Source organism: Neltuma alba, unplaced genomic scaffold (assembly GCF_004799145.2).
Source record: "Neltuma alba isolate B1F8T4 unplaced genomic scaffold, ASM479914v2 tig00006907_pilon, whole genome shotgun sequence".
NCBI classification, from domain to species: Eukaryota; Viridiplantae; Streptophyta; class Magnoliopsida; order Fabales; family Fabaceae; genus Neltuma; species Neltuma alba.
The window spans coordinates 20,230-36,080 of NW_021634616.1; the positions used below are offsets into that span (position 1 = coordinate 20,230).

Here is a 15,851-nt window from a genome sequence, read left to right on the forward strand (position 1 = left end):
AGATATAATTCCTCTTATATACTTACTTTGTATACTATAAAGTTTTTGGTTTTTACCAAAATACTTTTTAAGAATTATTTACACAAGCACGTCATAATTGGCTTTCTTTTTACGTGACCTCAAATTCTTGAAAATTTGTAAAGTAAGTGAAAAAATGCGTCAGAGTAATGAGAGTATGTGATTAATTTTATGGTTAGTGATTTTTTTCCCAACCTAGTATACTATTGATTTGTTCTGATCCAAGAAGATAAAAAATGTCTTTGTAGGAGATCTGAAGAATCCATTTTGTGTTTAGTTCAAATATTTGTTAAAATACTCATATTTCGTAGCATCGTGCGCATCGTGTGTGATGTAAGGTGTGGATCCTACCAAACACTTGGTACGAAATGGAGATTATAATGCAATTAATCATCTGGGTATCTTAAAGTACTAAACTAGATTGATGAAGTCAAACATTTAGCTGAATAAAATCAAAAGCTTCCTAATATATATTCATATATACATATATATTCAACAAGAAGCTGGCTAGGTAACTAGGGGAGAGTGAAGCTCAAATCTACAGGAAATAGGTCTGCTCCAAACTTGTACTCTCTTTTAAGGAAAGGAAAGTTAACGTGATATAGGAGGAGTTTCAACCATAGAATGATCCAAGAATTTTAGATTTACTTATGTAGTGTGTAGTAAGAAACCATCATTCACTTCTGTTATATTTCCTCCCAGCCAACTTCCTCAACTTCTATTTCTTGGTAAGAACATAAAATCCTTCTTCACTCACCTTGTGCTATGCACGATGCAGAGAGGCAGAGATTTCATATAATATCTGCCAGAGTTTTAAGAACAACCTCGTGGCCAAGTTCTATAGGTGTTCTGTTACTTTGTTATTCGAGTTAAGAGGATCATTAGTTATTTAGAGAAGACTACTAGGATAAATAAAGGATCAGTGAACGTACTGGGGTGTCTTGTGAAATCAAATACATTTTCCTTTACTTTTCCTATTCGCGTGTCATGTTCAAACTAACACATGATGGAAAGCCAAGTTCGTGATGGATTTCTCACTGAATATTTATGCTCCTTGCAAAAATGTGAAGAAATGTTGGTCTTGTGGCAGAAGAAAATGGCAAAACTTGATTGTTATCTCAGCTCAAGGGAGAAGCATTCAAAGTTCAATAAGGTTGCAAGTAGCAGCAACAAGAGTAGAATGGTGATTGAAAGTTCAGAGGCTTTCTCCAATGCTTCTGAATGTCTCAGTTCTGTTGCTGACACAAGAAGCAGGCGACGAGAAATGTATAGAATCAAGGACTGCAGAATGAAAAGGGTGCTCCAAGTTGATGAATTAGAACATCTTAATCAGCGGCTGAAAATACTTGAAGAAGACACGGAGAGTGTGAAGCAAGCTATACTTTGGCATGTGAAAGAAAAGAGGGGGTTGGTGAACAGAATTTACCATTACTTTCAGCGTATGCAATATATGCTTTCGCATAGAAGGGGAGTAAAAGGAGAACAAGTTTGCCGCGAGAAATTGATTATGAAGACTCCGAAGGTATATCTTTTTGTTCCAAATACTATTACATAATTGCTGCATTTGTGTAGATCATGCATGATAACACTACACAGGAAAAGAAGTAGATTGCATTTGTTTTCTTGGTCTTCTAGGAGATAGCACAAGTGGTTGAATGAATCAGCGGGAAATAAACTTCATGTAGGGCTCATTTGAGAAATTTCTTGCATTTGGGACCCACTTATAACCATGAAACAGAGAAACGGCAGCTAAAAACATTGTATGCATATTTTCCATGGCTTAACTATAGCTTATGGCAATCTAGCAGATATAAACGGTGTGTGTGTTCATAGTGTGTATACATATAGAATAGAATACTCCCCTGAAAGAGAATATGTAATAGTTTCATTTTCTGATAAAGCTGGTAACAAATGTCCAAGGTTGGACTCCCCAACTTTTTTGTGATTATTTACTAATGTTTATACAGGATTGTCAAGTCTAGATTTTATTGGTCAAGAATCTAGTCATATATTAACAGTAGATCTTCACAATCTATTCATGTTATACAATAGGATGGAGGAGCTGTCACAGGTCTGCCAGAGGTTCTATGCCATAACTTAAATCCATCGTTGATCACCAAAGGATTCCAAGCTGCTATTTATTTTTCCAAGAAACTCTAAGTTACTCCCATATCTTTATGATTCTTCCATCTGAGACATCAATAAAGTATGAAACTTGTATATTTCCCACCATTCTCCAAACGTTGTATTCATTGAAGTTCTTGAAGTCCGTTCATAGATCTTCCAGTAATACTTCAGGGGCATGACAAATGTGTAGAAGAAAGTGCTGCTGGAATGACCCAGTCTGTGCCATTCACAAGCACCCTCTCGCCCAAATAAAGAAGTAACTTCAAAGTGAGAACCAAAAATGAAAACAAGTGCCTCAGAAAGGAGATTTTAGAGGTGGAAGGTGTGACTGTGCAGGCTGAGCTTACAATAATCATTACTACTTCCAATTTACGGTGTAATAAGAAATACAAAGAAAATTATCAGCTGTTTGATTCAACGACCGATTCAAGTAAACTAGATACAAATGAAAAACTTTACCCATAATTACAACATGCAAAGTGAGACAAATGACTCGTGCAGGAAACATTATAATTGCGGCAACAATACACCTCATGAAAGCGATTATTGGCCAGAACCAAATACGTTACAATCTACAGTCAGATGAAAATATAGCACAATCCAGATGGAAGATCCATAGATATGGATAATTAAGGTATGCAGTTCTTTATATTTCATCCTACGAAGATAAGATACAACTATACATAAGAGTCGTATTACAACTACCAAAACACGCCCATCCTAAAATAAACTGATACAAAAAGTGGCGCCTTTCAGATCTCTCCCCTGTATCCACCACCACCAAAATAGTCCTTTCTACTATTTGCAATGGCCATGCTTTTCTGATGTTCCAGCTTGGGACAGTCGCGAATGCGGTGACCAAGCCCACCACAATAGGCACAACCCTTGACCCCACTTTTACCAGTGATTTCATCATTATCTTCCATTGGATCGTTCAAATCAGCTAAAACAGGGGGAATGCGCTGTTTTGCTTCTTGCAACAGATGTTTCAAATCAAGCAAGGTTGTCTCACTTTGATTCTTGTTAATAAATGTTGTTGCTATGCCTGTCCTGCCACATCTTCCAGTTCGACCAATCCTATGAACATAATTTTCAATCTCAGCAGGCATGTCATAGTTAATAACATGCTGAATATCAGGGAAGTCCAACCCTTTGGATGCAACATCAGTTGCAACCAACACATCTTTCTTCCCAGACTTAAACGCTGCAATGGCATACTCTCTTTCTTCCTGATCTTTGCCTCCATGAACAGCCACTGCTCCAACTCCTTTCAGAAGAAGATATTCATGAATGTCATCCACATCTGCCTTGTTCTCACAGAATATTAAAACTGGAGGTGGGGTTTTTTGCAGGCACTCAAGAAGATAAACTATTTTTGCCTCTTGCTTAACATACTCCACTTCCTGGATTACATCAAGATTTGCCGCCCCTGCTCGCCCCACATTGACAATAACAGGTTTCACCAGGGCACTTCGAGCAAAATTCTGAATCTTGGTTGGCATAGTGGCAGAAAATAAGAGAGTCTGCCTTTGAGCTTTCAAGTGATCAAACACTTCTCTTACGTCATCTTCAAATCCCAAATCTACCAATCTATCAGCCTCATCTAATGTTAAATACCTGCAATTATCAAGATTCATCTTTTTCTTGGCCAGCATATCCTTCAACCTCCCGGGGGTGGCGACAACAATATGAACACCCTTCTTCACAACCTCTAGCTGAGATCTCATATCCACTCCACCAATACAAAGCAAAGGCCTGAGTTCAGGATATCCAGTTTCTCTCAAAGGCATCAGAAACTGCTCAACCACCTCGTATGTTTGCCTAGCGAGTTCCCTCGAAGGACAAACAATCAAACCAAATGGACCTTCTCCGGGAACAATAGGCATCATAATTTCCTCCTGCAAAGCTAGCATGATCATTGGTAATACAAAGACTAGAGTTTTCCCCGATCCTGTAAATGCAATCCCAATCATATCCCTTCCAGATAAGATAACAGGAAGGCCTTGCACTTGAATAGGTGTTGGCTGCACAATCCCTTTGGCTTTCAACTTGTTCAAAATTGACTCAGGAAACCTCATATCCTTGAAATTCTTAATTGGAGGCGGAATATCTTCACCGTCGACTAATATGTGCCACTGCTTCCGAATCAAATCACGTTGCTTTTTAGACATTCTTCTAATGGGTAAAGGCGGCTTCCATCCCGTAGGCAAAGGCTCCGTATAAGTGATTCCTTTAGCCAATTCTCGAACAGACATTAGGGTTTTTCGATCTGATAAGTTCTCAATCATCTCCTTTTCCTGTCGAACAATCTGCTCTGTCGGACTAATTTCAGGTTGATCCCGTTTCAACTGGGAAGCCTTAACCAGAAGACTAGGTTTAGCTTCAGCCATTCTTGACTTCTCCAAATCACCATCGACTGTTGAGGAAGATTTCCCTTTTCGTTCAAGAACCATCTGAGCCTCCATGGCCCTACGCTTAGCCACGGGCACATACTCCACGTAATCATCATCGACTTCCATATCAACTAAATTGAATTCAAAATCGCAGTTCCTATAACGAATCAATTTATTGCCAATAAGTGCAACAAAAACAAGCGAGCTTGACAAAAAACACTAATTCTGGTATCCTACGAAATTTTCACATCAAACACTAGTTCATCACCCTGTTCGCAAAAAAAGTAGGAACTTTGCCCTTTAGAAATGAAGAAAGAAATTTCTAACCGGGAACACCCGAAGATGATCTCCAATAAGGAAGAGCAAAGCGTCCACCAGCGCCTCACAGTCGATTGCCGTCGTTCATGTCAGAGGTCAAATAAGAACGTGGAGACCGACTTGAGTTTTTAGCCGCCATTGCAAATTTCCTCCTCACAGAAATAGTACCAGAAATACATTAGATAAAATTGAAATTAAAAAGGCAAGCTGGATTTTTAATAAGTTTTTATATTAAAAATCAAAAGTAATATAATTTTTACTTAAAGAAGCGTTTGATCTAAAATATAAACTTTATTTTTCAGTTTATCTTAACATTTATTATTTTTTTTCTATTTTGTTTTTAGTTAATTGTATTTAGTGTTCTTTTTTATTAATATTATTTCCTAAATTTTTTATCTTTTTTTATTTATTGTTTCTCACATTTATTTTCTTAATAAATAAAGATAAATTTAGAAAATATATATTTATGACTCATTTTTTATTTTTAACTAATTTTAACATTGATTATTTAAGGAACTATGCGAGTATAACAATAGTTATAGCGATTTTTTATATGAGAGAGGGGGAGAGAGAGAGATTGTAATGAGAAAACCTCTTCTGACATCGTTATTCGGTACCACAATCAACATGTTATTGTGCTAATGGAAATAAACCAAAAATCTCGCCCAAAAATATTTAACACAAAAAAAAAAAAAAAACCAAGGAGGAGAGAATTTGCGAAGCCTGCGAATCTCCGAGTCCAACCATCTGGGCGGTAGAAGCTAGACGCAGCTTTCTAGAGTTTGCAGTTGGCCCTTCCTTGCATATTCATTCACTTTTGCTCAAGCTTCCTTCGGCTCTGTTACCCGCTTCGTCGTCGAGTTTGCTGCAATCTATTCCCCTCACGGTCGGTTTCCTCTATCCCCAGCCGTTACATTTTTTCTTTTAAAATACCATTATCTTTCCTTCCCGGGCAATTACGCATACTTTAGGCACCCAATGCCGCCTCTTTTATTTCCCTTCCTCTAATTTTTCTTTTGCCAACATCTCCCTTTCTCTAATTAGGGGATGATTATTTATTTAATTTGACTTGGTATGATTTTTTTTCCCCCCCTTGAAATGATTCCAATGCTACATGGTAATAATAGCTGGGGTGTAAATATAGCTGTAACATCGTTAGTGTACTTCTGAACCCTGGATGTAACTCGTTCTTTTTTATTTTTGTTTTCTTTGTTTTGTTTCTTTCAGGTCTGCTTAGCCATGTCTCTGAGAACTGTGACTAGAAAGTTGGGGAATAAATTCTTGCCCATGTTATCTTCCACTTCCCCGCTACATTCTCATGCCACCAGTTTTGGTTGGTGTAGATTCTCTTACTTTTCAATTCTCTCTATATGGGCATGCATTGTGTCTGATCTTTACTTACAATGCACGTATTGTACAATTATCTTAATTTTGCCTAGTTGTTTGGAGTTTCCATTCTGGTAGAAGAAGTATCTATCTGTTTGCTAGTATCCTTTCAGCTATAACTTTGCTTATTGGTTCAACTAAAAGGTAGCTATTTTGTATTATGAAACTAGTGCCCGGAAATTATTGGAGTAATTGCTTTCGTTCAATCTTCATGAATGAAAATATATCAAATAATATTAACCTGAAGATTGAAAGATAACTTGATTAAAATTCTAGGGAAGTTATGACTTGTTGAAATTCCAATGCGGAATGGAAACTGATAATCATATAGTTCCTCAATTTTTTTAGGGAAAAATTGGTTATGTGATGCTATGCTGCTAGACAATGCATCAGCAGATTTGCTGTAATACTTTTCTTCTTCATTGTCGGATTATAATATGTTATCCCTTTGACATCTAGGATTTAAACAAGTGAATGAGGAAGAAAAGGCCCAAATGGTTGGTAATGTCTTCACAAATGTTGCCGCAAGCTATGATGTCATGAATGATCTAATGAGTGCTGGATTACATAGATTGTGGAAGGATAGGTTAGATTCTCAGAAGCTGTGCCCTTTGTGTCATTCCAATTTGAATCCTTTTTTAGCTGTTTACCTTGACTTCAATGTGTTCTCAGACTAGTTTCCAAGCTAAACCCTTTTCCTGGAATGAAGCATCTTGATGTGGCTGGCGGGACAGGTGGGCTTCTTTGTCACAACATATGTTTTATAATGCTTCTACATATAAGTTTGAAAAATTACAAGTAAATCTACAGATATTGACAAAATTTGTGTGGGAGAAAAATTATAAATGTAACGGAGTTAAGGATTGCACACTGAAGCTATGTCTTGGGTAAAACAAGAATTGAGTTTACTAGCTGCATGAGTTTGCTGATTTATGCCTCTTTTGTCCATAAAGCATTTCAAATTGGTCCACTTATGACAACCAAATGGTCAATATCTATGTTCTTATTGTATATTTCTGTGCTAAAGATAAGTTATCTTCTGGGATTATATGCTGGGGACTGTTTAGCATTATTTAACTGAGTGATAACAGTCATACAGTGAATATAATATGGAGTTCCGAGCAATTCCTAAACGCAAAACAGATATTAAGGCTATACAATGGGCATTTAACTGGTTCAGAAGCTAAGTCTTCCATGAATTCTATCTTTTGTGTTTGTTCAAGTAATACAATTGTATGACCCTTCTTTTGTGGTAAAGCCTGCTTCTCGTTTCTTCCCCGGAATATCCTCTTGTAAATATGGATAGAAATAAATTGACATTGGCACTGTATGTCTTCTATGCTAGACTTGAATATCTTAAGGTGCGCGTAATAAATTTTTTTTTTTTTGTGTCAGACATATTCATTCATGTTGGAATCCCATGATTTATGCCCTATTTATTCTCTGCATTTATTGTAATTGATATCAACATTTTATTTGTCCTTTTGTTTTATCTTTAATGCTCGTTTATTCCCTGGTTTGTATTCTCTGTCTGCCTAGAGTGAGTTGCTGTGGCTTTTTTCTGTAGCTAACCCTCTACATATATGTATTTTCTTTCTTCAAAATAATAAGATGAATTCAGAAAACCAGTTATTCTGAAATTCCGCAATTTACAGGGGACGTTGCTTTTAGAATCTTGGAGACTATAAACCAAGTTAAACTGAGAGGACTTCGAGATGTGCTTGAAGATACTTTAGAGGAGGAAACTCAAATATATGTTTGTGACATTAATCCTAGCATGCTAAATGTTGGAAAACAACGGGCCTTGGAGAGAGGTAACCTAGAAAGCCTTCAAATTTGGCCAATTGGTTTTAAGCTTCAGTACAGGAATATGGCTAAACTTATTCCTGATTTGTTTGAATTGAATATTTTCTGGTGATTAAATAGGCTTTGGACAAGATCGCTCGCTTGTATGGGTAGAGGGAGATGCTGAAAACTTGAGTTTCAAAAACGATTCAATGGATGGCTACACTATTGCTTTTGGGATTAGAAATGTTACACACATAGAGAAGGTTCTTAATGAAGCTTATAGGTAAGCTTCACTTTTAAAGATATTTATGTACACCTTTGTGGCTGAGAACTATCAATCAATAGAAATGTATGGCCAGTAACCATTTTTTTGCTAAACAGGGTATTAAAACGTGGGGGAAGGTTTCTCTGCCTTGAATTGAGCCATGTTGACATTCCAATATTTAAAGAATTGTAAGTATAATTTGCCCTATTTTCTGACATGAATGCATATGGGTTATTAAATTTGAGAGAACAGAGTGAAATAGAATGTGCATACTATTACATTTGAGAGTGAAAATAAATAATAAATGTCCGAACTTCAATCCGCATATTTTTACGGATAACGTAATTATTCATGTTTACTCTCTTTACTTCCTTCTGCCTTCATGTTTAACTCAACCTTTAATTTAATGTTTCACTTTTTATTTCTCTCAGGTATGACCTTTATTCTTTCTCAGTTATTCCTGCCATGGGAGAGTTGGTTGCTGGTGATCGAGCATCCTATCAATACTTAGTTGAGAGTATTCGGCGTTTCCCCCCACAGGTTCTTATTCTTCCATTTCTTGGTAGCTTTCAATGTCTTCAATTAATTTGTTCTTGAAATGATCAAAGAAAATTATGCCATGACATTTTGCCTCCTAAAGCTTGAAACCCCTTAAACAGTCAAATAGAAAAGCCAAGTAAAAATTTGAACATGCCTATCACAATGCAGTTTTCCGATCGAATGCAAATGTCAATGAAGGTTGCTGATGTGGCTAGGATCTTATTCTATGTTGACTAATCTGTATTGCAACTGATGAGCAGGATAAATTTGCTTCAATGATTGCCAATGCCGGGTTCCAGAAAGTCGAGTACGAGAATCTAGTTGGAGGAGTGGTTGCCATCCATTCAGGATTGAAAGTCTGATGGTGCATGCGTATTCCTAAGCTACACAGCGTGGATATCAAGCATAAGATCTTGCTGGAATTCCAAGTGTTGAATTGGTTAGAATGGCTTTTCTAGTTTCTGCACTTGTGCAGCCACCGGAAATGTCTTGATTGTGACTTTGGCGTTTGCAATTCTTTTATAAATACTTTGGTCTTCTTATATATATGTAGTATTATGGACGACTTTAATAAGAATTTAAAAACGAAATTTGCTTTTACACCAATAAATAAATTCATTTCATTTTTTTAATGCAAAAGTTGGTCTCTGTTACTTCCATCCCCCAATATGTTTTTTTCCTCTGTTCCCTTTTTCTTTCCTCTTTTTTCTTTTGGTGAATTTTCCTCTCCTAAACCAATAGCTCTATTCACAATTTCAAGATTCGAACCGTAAGCATTACTTAAGGGACTTAGCGCCTCATCTGGCTAGAACAACCATACACTGGGATCAACATCATGTCTTTCATATGAATTGCTGAAGTGGTGAATCATATTAAAAAACTGTTAGCTCTGGTTTTTAATACAAGACCTTGTTTGATTTTTATTTTAATCCTAAATATAAGATTCTAATTCACTTTGTCTCTTATATTTATCTATTTTTTTCTAAGATAGTCTTTTTAATAATAGTAGTTCTAACAAATATACTTGATTAGCAAGGATATTTTAGAAAAAAACATCTATTTATTACAAATAACTAACTTAACTTATTTTCTTGATCTCTTTATATTAGTTAATTAGTTTTATAATTAAAATCAGTATTTAGTATGAGCAACTCTGCAAGATAGGCCAAACGGCGAAAAATTACCTTGTAGCTAGTTTAATAAAAACAAGAAGAAGAAAAACAGTACCAAAGGAATCTTTGATTACTGTTTAGATGACTTTATTTAGTTTTAATAGTATACCTTTCTCGGCCTTTTGGTTAAGATCAATTGTAGTACCTCATTATCAGTATTTATTTTTAATGGTTTATCCCATTGTACTACAAAAAAAAAAAAGTAAATTCCGTGCGACTATTGCTGATGGCCCGCGTTATTGATAAAATATTAATAAATAATACATGTCAAAAAGGTAATTGCAGAAAATTAAATTTAAGAACACAAAAAATATTCGCAGTAGTGGTTGAATTAAGGAGAGGCTCCATCTATATTTCAAGATTTCAAGTAAATTTGAGTGTTCAACACTGAGATTAACAAAATCAAAACGGGCATAACAATAGTAAGATCTGAATTTTATTTTTCCCACAAAATCTGGATTAATATCCAGGACCAGATCCGTACATTATATTAGTCCCCCAAAAGGTCCGTACATTATAAAAATAAAATTAATACTACTTCCTATCCTTAATACAAAATCTCATTAGATTTTTATTTTAGTCTTAAATATAAAATGCTAATTCATCACGTCTTTTTATTTATATTTTTTTTTAAAGTAATGCTTCTAATAATAATAGTTCTAACTAATATATTTAATTAATAAAAATATTTTTAAAAAATAATACTTATTTATTATAAATAACTAATTTTATTTATTTATTTAATTTTTTTAAATAAGTCAATTGTTGGTATAATTAGAACAGAAAATAATATCTAGTCCAAATATCTTTCTGTTGGATGGAGTCACAGGGCGGCCGGCGGGCCCCACCGCTCAGCGAACGGATAGAGCCCATTGTGGAAACTTGTGAGCCCACCTTTTCGTCCGATTCACCCATTGATTTCTCGTTTTCTGTATCTAACTGTTCGAAATGTACCCGTCCACAGCTGACTAGATTCGACACTTGTCAACCATCCGTAGGTTCAGATTCTGGCTCGGTCACACAGACACGTAACACGTCGCACTTTTCTCTCCTACCCACCACCTCCTTTCTCCATTTTACTTTCCATTCTTAGAGCTTCTGGTTCATTTCTGTTGGGGTCACTGAACCTGAAACTATAAGCAAGATGATCGGGTATATCTGGTTTACACTGATTTCTCTTCTTGAATTTCGACCTGTTTGTAGAAAACTTTCTTCATCTCTTTCGTCAGCCGGAAAATGCCGACTGCTCGGTTCTTATATTATTTGTGCTTATAGGTAGCTACGGGTAGTTTCTGGAATTTGAGTCCAGGGTATTAGTGTCTATGTCTTTTGGCGCGTTCTGTTATATATAGTCTTTTCTGTGCTTTATCGTGCTTTTGCAGGTATCTATATCTGAAGATATTTTAGTGTTTGAAGCCGATCAATGTTTGGATGTTCTTTTTATTAAGGAGGTGGCGTAGAGTGGTTTATTTTATTTATTTTTTCGTAGCTATTTAACAGTAATTTTCTGCGAGATATATTGTATGGTTTGGTAGCTCCTAGCATATACAGGGCCATGAAAACGCGCGCGCGAATTTGCTGATATACTGATTAATGTAAAAGTCTTGTCATAAGATACTTCTAAGCATCAAGTTTTATTTATGGGATCTTCTTGAAATGTATTGACTGCAAATGGTGTTTAATCATGAGATCGTTGGAGACTGGAGGCAACAGAATGTTGGAATTAGACATAGATATTGGCTTAGCAAAGTCAGAGGTTTGCTGGGATTCATTTGACTCGCACTGATTAATATACACGGTTAATAATGATACCTCGTTCTCTACTCGATTGCTTGTTTCTTACTTTTAACTGCCATTTCGTATTCTTGTATCTTTTTTAAAAGATAAAATAAAATAAAAAGCTAGAAATATGCTTACATGCCTAACATAAAGATCATAAACTGCTAAAATAAAACTGCTTGAGTCATTTTGATCGTTGGGCTTTAGTGATTCGAATTGGTGTGGGCAAACTCACCCTAGTCTACTCTATAACTCGTAATACTTCTTAATTTTTTTCACCAGAAGTCAAGTTCTGGATGATCAACTCCGCTGAAAGCTTGTTTGGCTTTGCTCTTCCCCTTCATTTCTGCAGGCTGAAATAGAGTGCATGTATTCATATTTGGGTTATTGAAATCACTAGATATTTCCTGAATGGGAGGAGTTTGTTCTAGGAAGCAAGAGCAGGACGTTGAAGATAGTCCTCAAGAAGGGCTTTCACGGAAAAAATATTGCAAAAGTGGGAGTTTGAAATGGCTCACATCGTCATTTTCTAATCCTAGGATGAATTTCCACTTACAAAATGGAGAATGTCCATCACTGTTGGACTTGTGCATCCACAGAATAAGTCAGGTACTTCCAACGCTAAAAGTTATATTTGGTCTTGACTATCCACTTTTTCTTTAGGTATAATCACTGCAACCTGCAATTTTTCTTCAACAGGATATTGATAGATATAGCTCGATGTCTATGCTCCCACGGGATATAGTCAGCAAGTTTTTATAGAATTGGTGCGTTGCCATCGTCTAACTGCTGCTTCCCTTGAAGTCTTTCGAGATTGTGCTCTCCAGGTAAATCATTTCAAATTATATAGCATGTTTGTAGTTTATATAATTTTGTTTTCAATTCTGCTCAGTTATCTGTTCTTCATCTAAATCATCCATGCTCATCCTGCCTTATGTTTAACAGGATCTTTACTTGGGAGAATATGATGGGGTGAATGATAGTTGGATGGATGTCATTTCATCACAAGGGTCGTCTCTACTTTCTGTGGATCTTTCTGGTTCAGATGTCACTGATTATGGGCTGACTTATCTAAAAGATTGCAAAAATCTCCTAGCCCTGAATCTTAATCATTGTGACCACATTTCAGACTATGGTCTTAAATACATCAGTGGTAATCTTTTCTTCTTCTGGGTTTCTTTATGTCTTCCATATTGGTACATGGTGTCATGCATTTGTATTGTAGTCATGTATATTTGGTCCTTTGCCTTCTGTCTATGGACTTTGTTTATCAAAAGAAATGGGGAAAAAGGAAGAAAATCCGATACCATTAATGAAAAATCAGCATTGTAAATTTTATTTATTGCATTGACATGATTATTATCTATTTGTTATCGTCCAAAAAAATGTACCTATCCTTATGCATGCATCTCACTTTTTCTTTTATGAATTTTCTTTTTCCTAGGAACGGTAAGTGAAAGATACCTTATGTGATATTGAACAATTTAAATATAAAAATATTAAGCAGATAATCTGCTTGAATTTTGGCGTTTCAGTTGGTCCTATAGTTCCTTGTTTGTTTTTCAGCTTATTAAAATATGATAGGTATGTGACTTTGAGCAGCAACCATCATCAAATAATCAAATATAATTTTTTTTTTATCTTGAATATGTGATTTATTATTGCACTTGAGATGATAAATACATGCGATGTATTGTCATTTGTTTGTTTGTTTAGTAGTTGCCTGAGGCATTCTTTGGGGCACCTTTTTCTGAATTTTCATAATTTTGCTGTCTTTTCATGTGATGCTGATTTATTGATAATCATATGAAGATTTTTCTGGCTCAGAACTTTGTTGACGTGTTAACTTTTCCTTGTTTAATTCCAATTTAATTGAATGTCTCAGGTCTGACAAACTTAACTAGTCTGAGTTTTAGAAGAAACAATTGGATTTCTGCTCAAGGAATGCGTAGCTTTTCTGGTCTTGTTAACTTGGTCAAGTTGGATTTGGAGAGATGTCCTGAGGTTCATGGAGGCCTTGTTCATCTCCAAGGTTGGTTCCTTAATGTATTGCTGATAACATCCTGCCATGTTTTCCTTGTCTTATAGACATGTAGATGATGTTCGCTTTCTTCTTCTTCTTCTTCTTCTTCTTCTTCTGCCCTTCTTAGCATGTGTTCTCTAAAGGAATTGATACATGCCATGCTGTTGTAATTTTGAATCTCGCTTTGTTACAGTTTCTATTTGTTGCAATGCAGATATTTAATTGTCATTAATTTTTCACTTATCCTGATTTTCAAAAAAAAAAAAAAAAAATTGCATGTTGTAGTGCGTCCGAATTCAGATGGGGTTCAGTTTCACAAGGCCCCCTTTGCATTACATTGAATTTTGGGAATAGTTCATCCTCCTGTCTCTCCTATCAATGAACAAATGTTGATCTAGTTATAGCTTTAGAATGGGAGATTTGGAAAATGGAAGTTAAGTAAGAATATGTAAGTGCTTTAGAGCAACAATAGTTGAGAAAAATGAATGAGATGACTTGTAATTGGGAAAAGGGACTTTGGCATCTTGGTCTTCGACTTCTGGTTCTAAAGTTGCGTGATGTTTCCATGCTTTTCCATGGTGGGTCTAGCTGAAAACCTACGAATTTCAGTTTAATCTAATTCATAATTCTCAGGCTTAATCAAGTTGGAATCTCTCAATTTGAAGTGGTGTAATTGCATAACCGATGCTGACATGAAGCCTCTCTCAGGTTAGTTGTATCTTGCCTCTCTTTGATGACAACAGCTGAAAGTCTCAACAGTTGAAAAAGTGAATACCACCTAGATTAATTGTGTCGGTTTTCTTTTATGCGCTCTGCATTTTTTAGTGTGTAATAGTTCCTTTTCAGATTACCATTGTGCGCTTGCAGGAACTATGGGTATTTTTGCTTAACAAATGAGATGTACTGTAATTGCAGATGTAGTTTGGGTTGGATGTCAGGTGGGGATTGTCTACTGCATGCTACTCCAAGAGGAGAAATTATCCACCCACTTTTCGATTTCAAATTCTCTTATTCTCAATCATCCATTTTCCTTGGTGTTTTCGTTTTATTTTTGAATAAGCAAGTAGCAGGATGAATGTCATGGCACTTATATCAAACTGGCAGTCTGTCTTATGGAAGTTGAAAGATATTTTCCATCTTTGCCCACACAAATCTTGACTGTCTCCTCTTACAGTAACACACAGCAGACAAGCCACAGCAGAAAATGTCATTGGCTCATTGCATTATTGCAAATGTTGCTTCTATGAAGAATGGCCCATTTTATGTGAAATTTAGTTTCATTTATCTTCTTTCTATTTGTTGGATATTTTCTTCACTGGGGTATATTCGCACTGATTGACATTAAATGCAACTATCAATGTTTAAGAATCATATAATTGTCAGCACGGGGATGTGTATATAAAAGTTTAATCATCAGTCATCTTTTTGTTGTTTAGGACATGGCTCAGTAACTAACAGTAGAATTTTTCAATTCAATATGCTTCCAGAGCTTGCAAATTTGAAAAGTCTTGAGCTTTCGTGCAGTAGAGTTACTGATCTTGGCATCAGTTTTCTAGAAGGTATTGTGCCTTCCCTTTCTTATGTGCAGGGGCATATCTTAGAACGCTAGAGGGTGTCAACAAGAATTTCATGGAGCCATATTTACTTGAACTGAATTGTTGATTGACCTTTGATAGTAATAGATAAAAATAATTTAAGCAATCAATTTTAGGATTTATTGTTCAATGTCTGCCTGCTTTCACCATTTGCATCTTGTTCATACAAATACGCAGCGTCTTTTCTATAGTAGCACTTTTCCGACTGCTTTTCTTTTTGTTCATCTTTTAATTTGTATCCCCAATCCTTCATGTCTCCTTATTTTCCTTCTCTGCTTCTAAATCACTCGGCTTAGTATCAGATAAGAAGCAACGAGGAAGAATAGACAACAGTATTTCTGTGTGTTTCTCTGATAGTAAACTGGGGATATAGATGCGCAGAGTTCCTTGACTCTCTTAACTGACACTCTAATAAACTGTTCCAAGTCTTAGCTGCGTAACAGCATA

General features: G+C 35.8%; 4 protein-coding genes and 1 long non-coding RNA gene across 9 annotated transcripts; 4 read left to right on the forward strand and 1 right to left on the reverse strand.

The window, feature by feature from the left end:
• Positions 1–1,118: 1,118 nt before the first annotated feature.
• LOC114751420 (uncharacterized) lies at positions 1,119–2,630 on the forward strand. Its single transcript, XM_028940095.1, has 2 exons — positions 1,119–1,540; positions 2,071–2,630. The coding sequence occupies exons 1-2, from the start codon at positions 1,199–1,201 to the stop codon at positions 2,176–2,178; spliced, it is 450 nt and encodes a 149-aa protein (XP_028795928.1). The 5' UTR covers positions 1,119–1,198; the 3' UTR covers positions 2,179–2,630.
• Positions 2,631–2,658: 28 nt separating this feature from the next.
• Positions 2,659–4,963, reverse strand: LOC114751419 (DEAD-box ATP-dependent RNA helicase 35-like). The gene is made up of 2 exons (XM_028940094.1): positions 4,866–4,963; positions 2,659–4,695 (listed from the first exon to the last, which is right to left on the reverse strand). The coding sequence occupies exon 2, from the start codon at positions 4,662–4,664 to the stop codon at positions 2,898–2,900; it is 1,767 nt and encodes a 588-aa protein (XP_028795927.1). The 5' UTR covers positions 4,665–4,695; positions 4,866–4,963; the 3' UTR covers positions 2,659–2,897.
• Positions 4,964–5,418: 455 nt separating this feature from the next.
• Positions 5,419–9,474, forward strand: LOC114751418 (2-methoxy-6-polyprenyl-1,4-benzoquinol methylase, mitochondrial-like). Of its 2 annotated transcripts, XM_028940092.1 has the most exons (9): positions 5,419–5,742; positions 6,084–6,189; positions 6,702–6,828; positions 6,915–6,976; positions 7,898–8,056; positions 8,169–8,313; positions 8,412–8,483; positions 8,727–8,835; positions 9,096–9,474. In XM_028940092.1, exons 2-9 carry the CDS (start codon positions 6,096–6,098, stop codon positions 9,195–9,197), a joined length of 870 nt encoding a protein of 289 aa, XP_028795925.1. In that variant the 5' UTR covers positions 5,419–5,742; positions 6,084–6,095; the 3' UTR covers positions 9,198–9,474. The 2 variants fall into 2 exon arrangements, with proteins under 2 accessions (XP_028795925.1, XP_028795926.1); XM_028940093.1 differs by lacking the exon at positions 6,084–6,189.
• Positions 9,475–11,092: 1,618 nt separating this feature from the next.
• Positions 11,093–12,530, forward strand: LOC114751414 (uncharacterized). 4 transcript variants are annotated; one of them, XR_003740745.1, is made up of 4 exons: positions 11,093–11,159; positions 11,390–11,805; positions 12,139–12,395; positions 12,486–12,530. It is a non-coding gene; the product is annotated as an uncharacterized LOC114751414 (long non-coding RNA). The 4 variants fall into 4 exon arrangements; XR_003740747.1 differs by lacking the exon at positions 11,093–11,159 and having other exon boundaries at positions 11,166–11,458; positions 11,559–11,805; XR_003740746.1 differs by lacking the exon at positions 11,093–11,159 and adding an exon at positions 11,166–11,292.
• A 4-nt stretch (positions 12,531–12,534) lies between these two features.
• On the forward strand, positions 12,535–15,433 carry LOC114751413 (F-box/LRR-repeat protein 14-like). The gene is made up of 5 exons (XM_028940086.1): positions 12,535–12,613; positions 12,732–12,939; positions 13,672–13,818; positions 14,443–14,517; positions 15,297–15,433. Exons 2-5 carry the CDS (start codon positions 12,774–12,776, stop codon positions 15,416–15,418), a joined length of 510 nt encoding a protein of 169 aa, XP_028795919.1. The 5' UTR covers positions 12,535–12,613; positions 12,732–12,773; the 3' UTR covers positions 15,419–15,433.
• Positions 15,434–15,851: the final 418 nt, after the last annotated feature.

Excerpts from the sequence above, each read along its gene's own strand:
- LOC114751419 (XM_028940094.1), bottom strand. The coding sequence starts at position 4,664 with ATGGAAGTCGATGATGATTACGTGGAGTATGTGCCCGTGGCTAAGCGT.
- LOC114751420 (XM_028940095.1), top strand. The coding sequence starts at position 1,199 with ATGGTGATTGAAAGTTCAGAGGCTTTCTCCAATGCTTCTGAATGTCTC. Across the intron at positions 1,541-2,070 it reads TGATTATGAAGACTCCGAAG|GATGGAGGAGCTGTCACAGG; the intron begins GTATATCTTTTT and ends GTTATACAATAG.
- LOC114751418 (XM_028940092.1), top strand. The coding sequence starts at position 6,096 with ATGTCTCTGAGAACTGTGACTAGAAAGTTGGGGAATAAATTCTTGCCC. Across the intron at positions 6,977-7,897 it reads TGATGTGGCTGGCGGGACAG|GGGACGTTGCTTTTAGAATC; the intron begins GTGGGCTTCTTT and ends CGCAATTTACAG. Across the intron at positions 8,314-8,411 it reads GTTCTTAATGAAGCTTATAG|GGTATTAAAACGTGGGGGAA; the intron begins GTAAGCTTCACT and ends TTTGCTAAACAG.
- LOC114751413 (XM_028940086.1), top strand. The coding sequence starts at position 12,774 with ATGGATGTCATTTCATCACAAGGGTCGTCTCTACTTTCTGTGGATCTT. Across the intron at positions 12,940-13,671 it reads TGGTCTTAAATACATCAGTG|GTCTGACAAACTTAACTAGT; the intron begins GTAATCTTTTCT and ends TGAATGTCTCAG. Across the intron at positions 14,518-15,296 it reads TGACATGAAGCCTCTCTCAG|AGCTTGCAAATTTGAAAAGT; the intron begins GTTAGTTGTATC and ends ATATGCTTCCAG.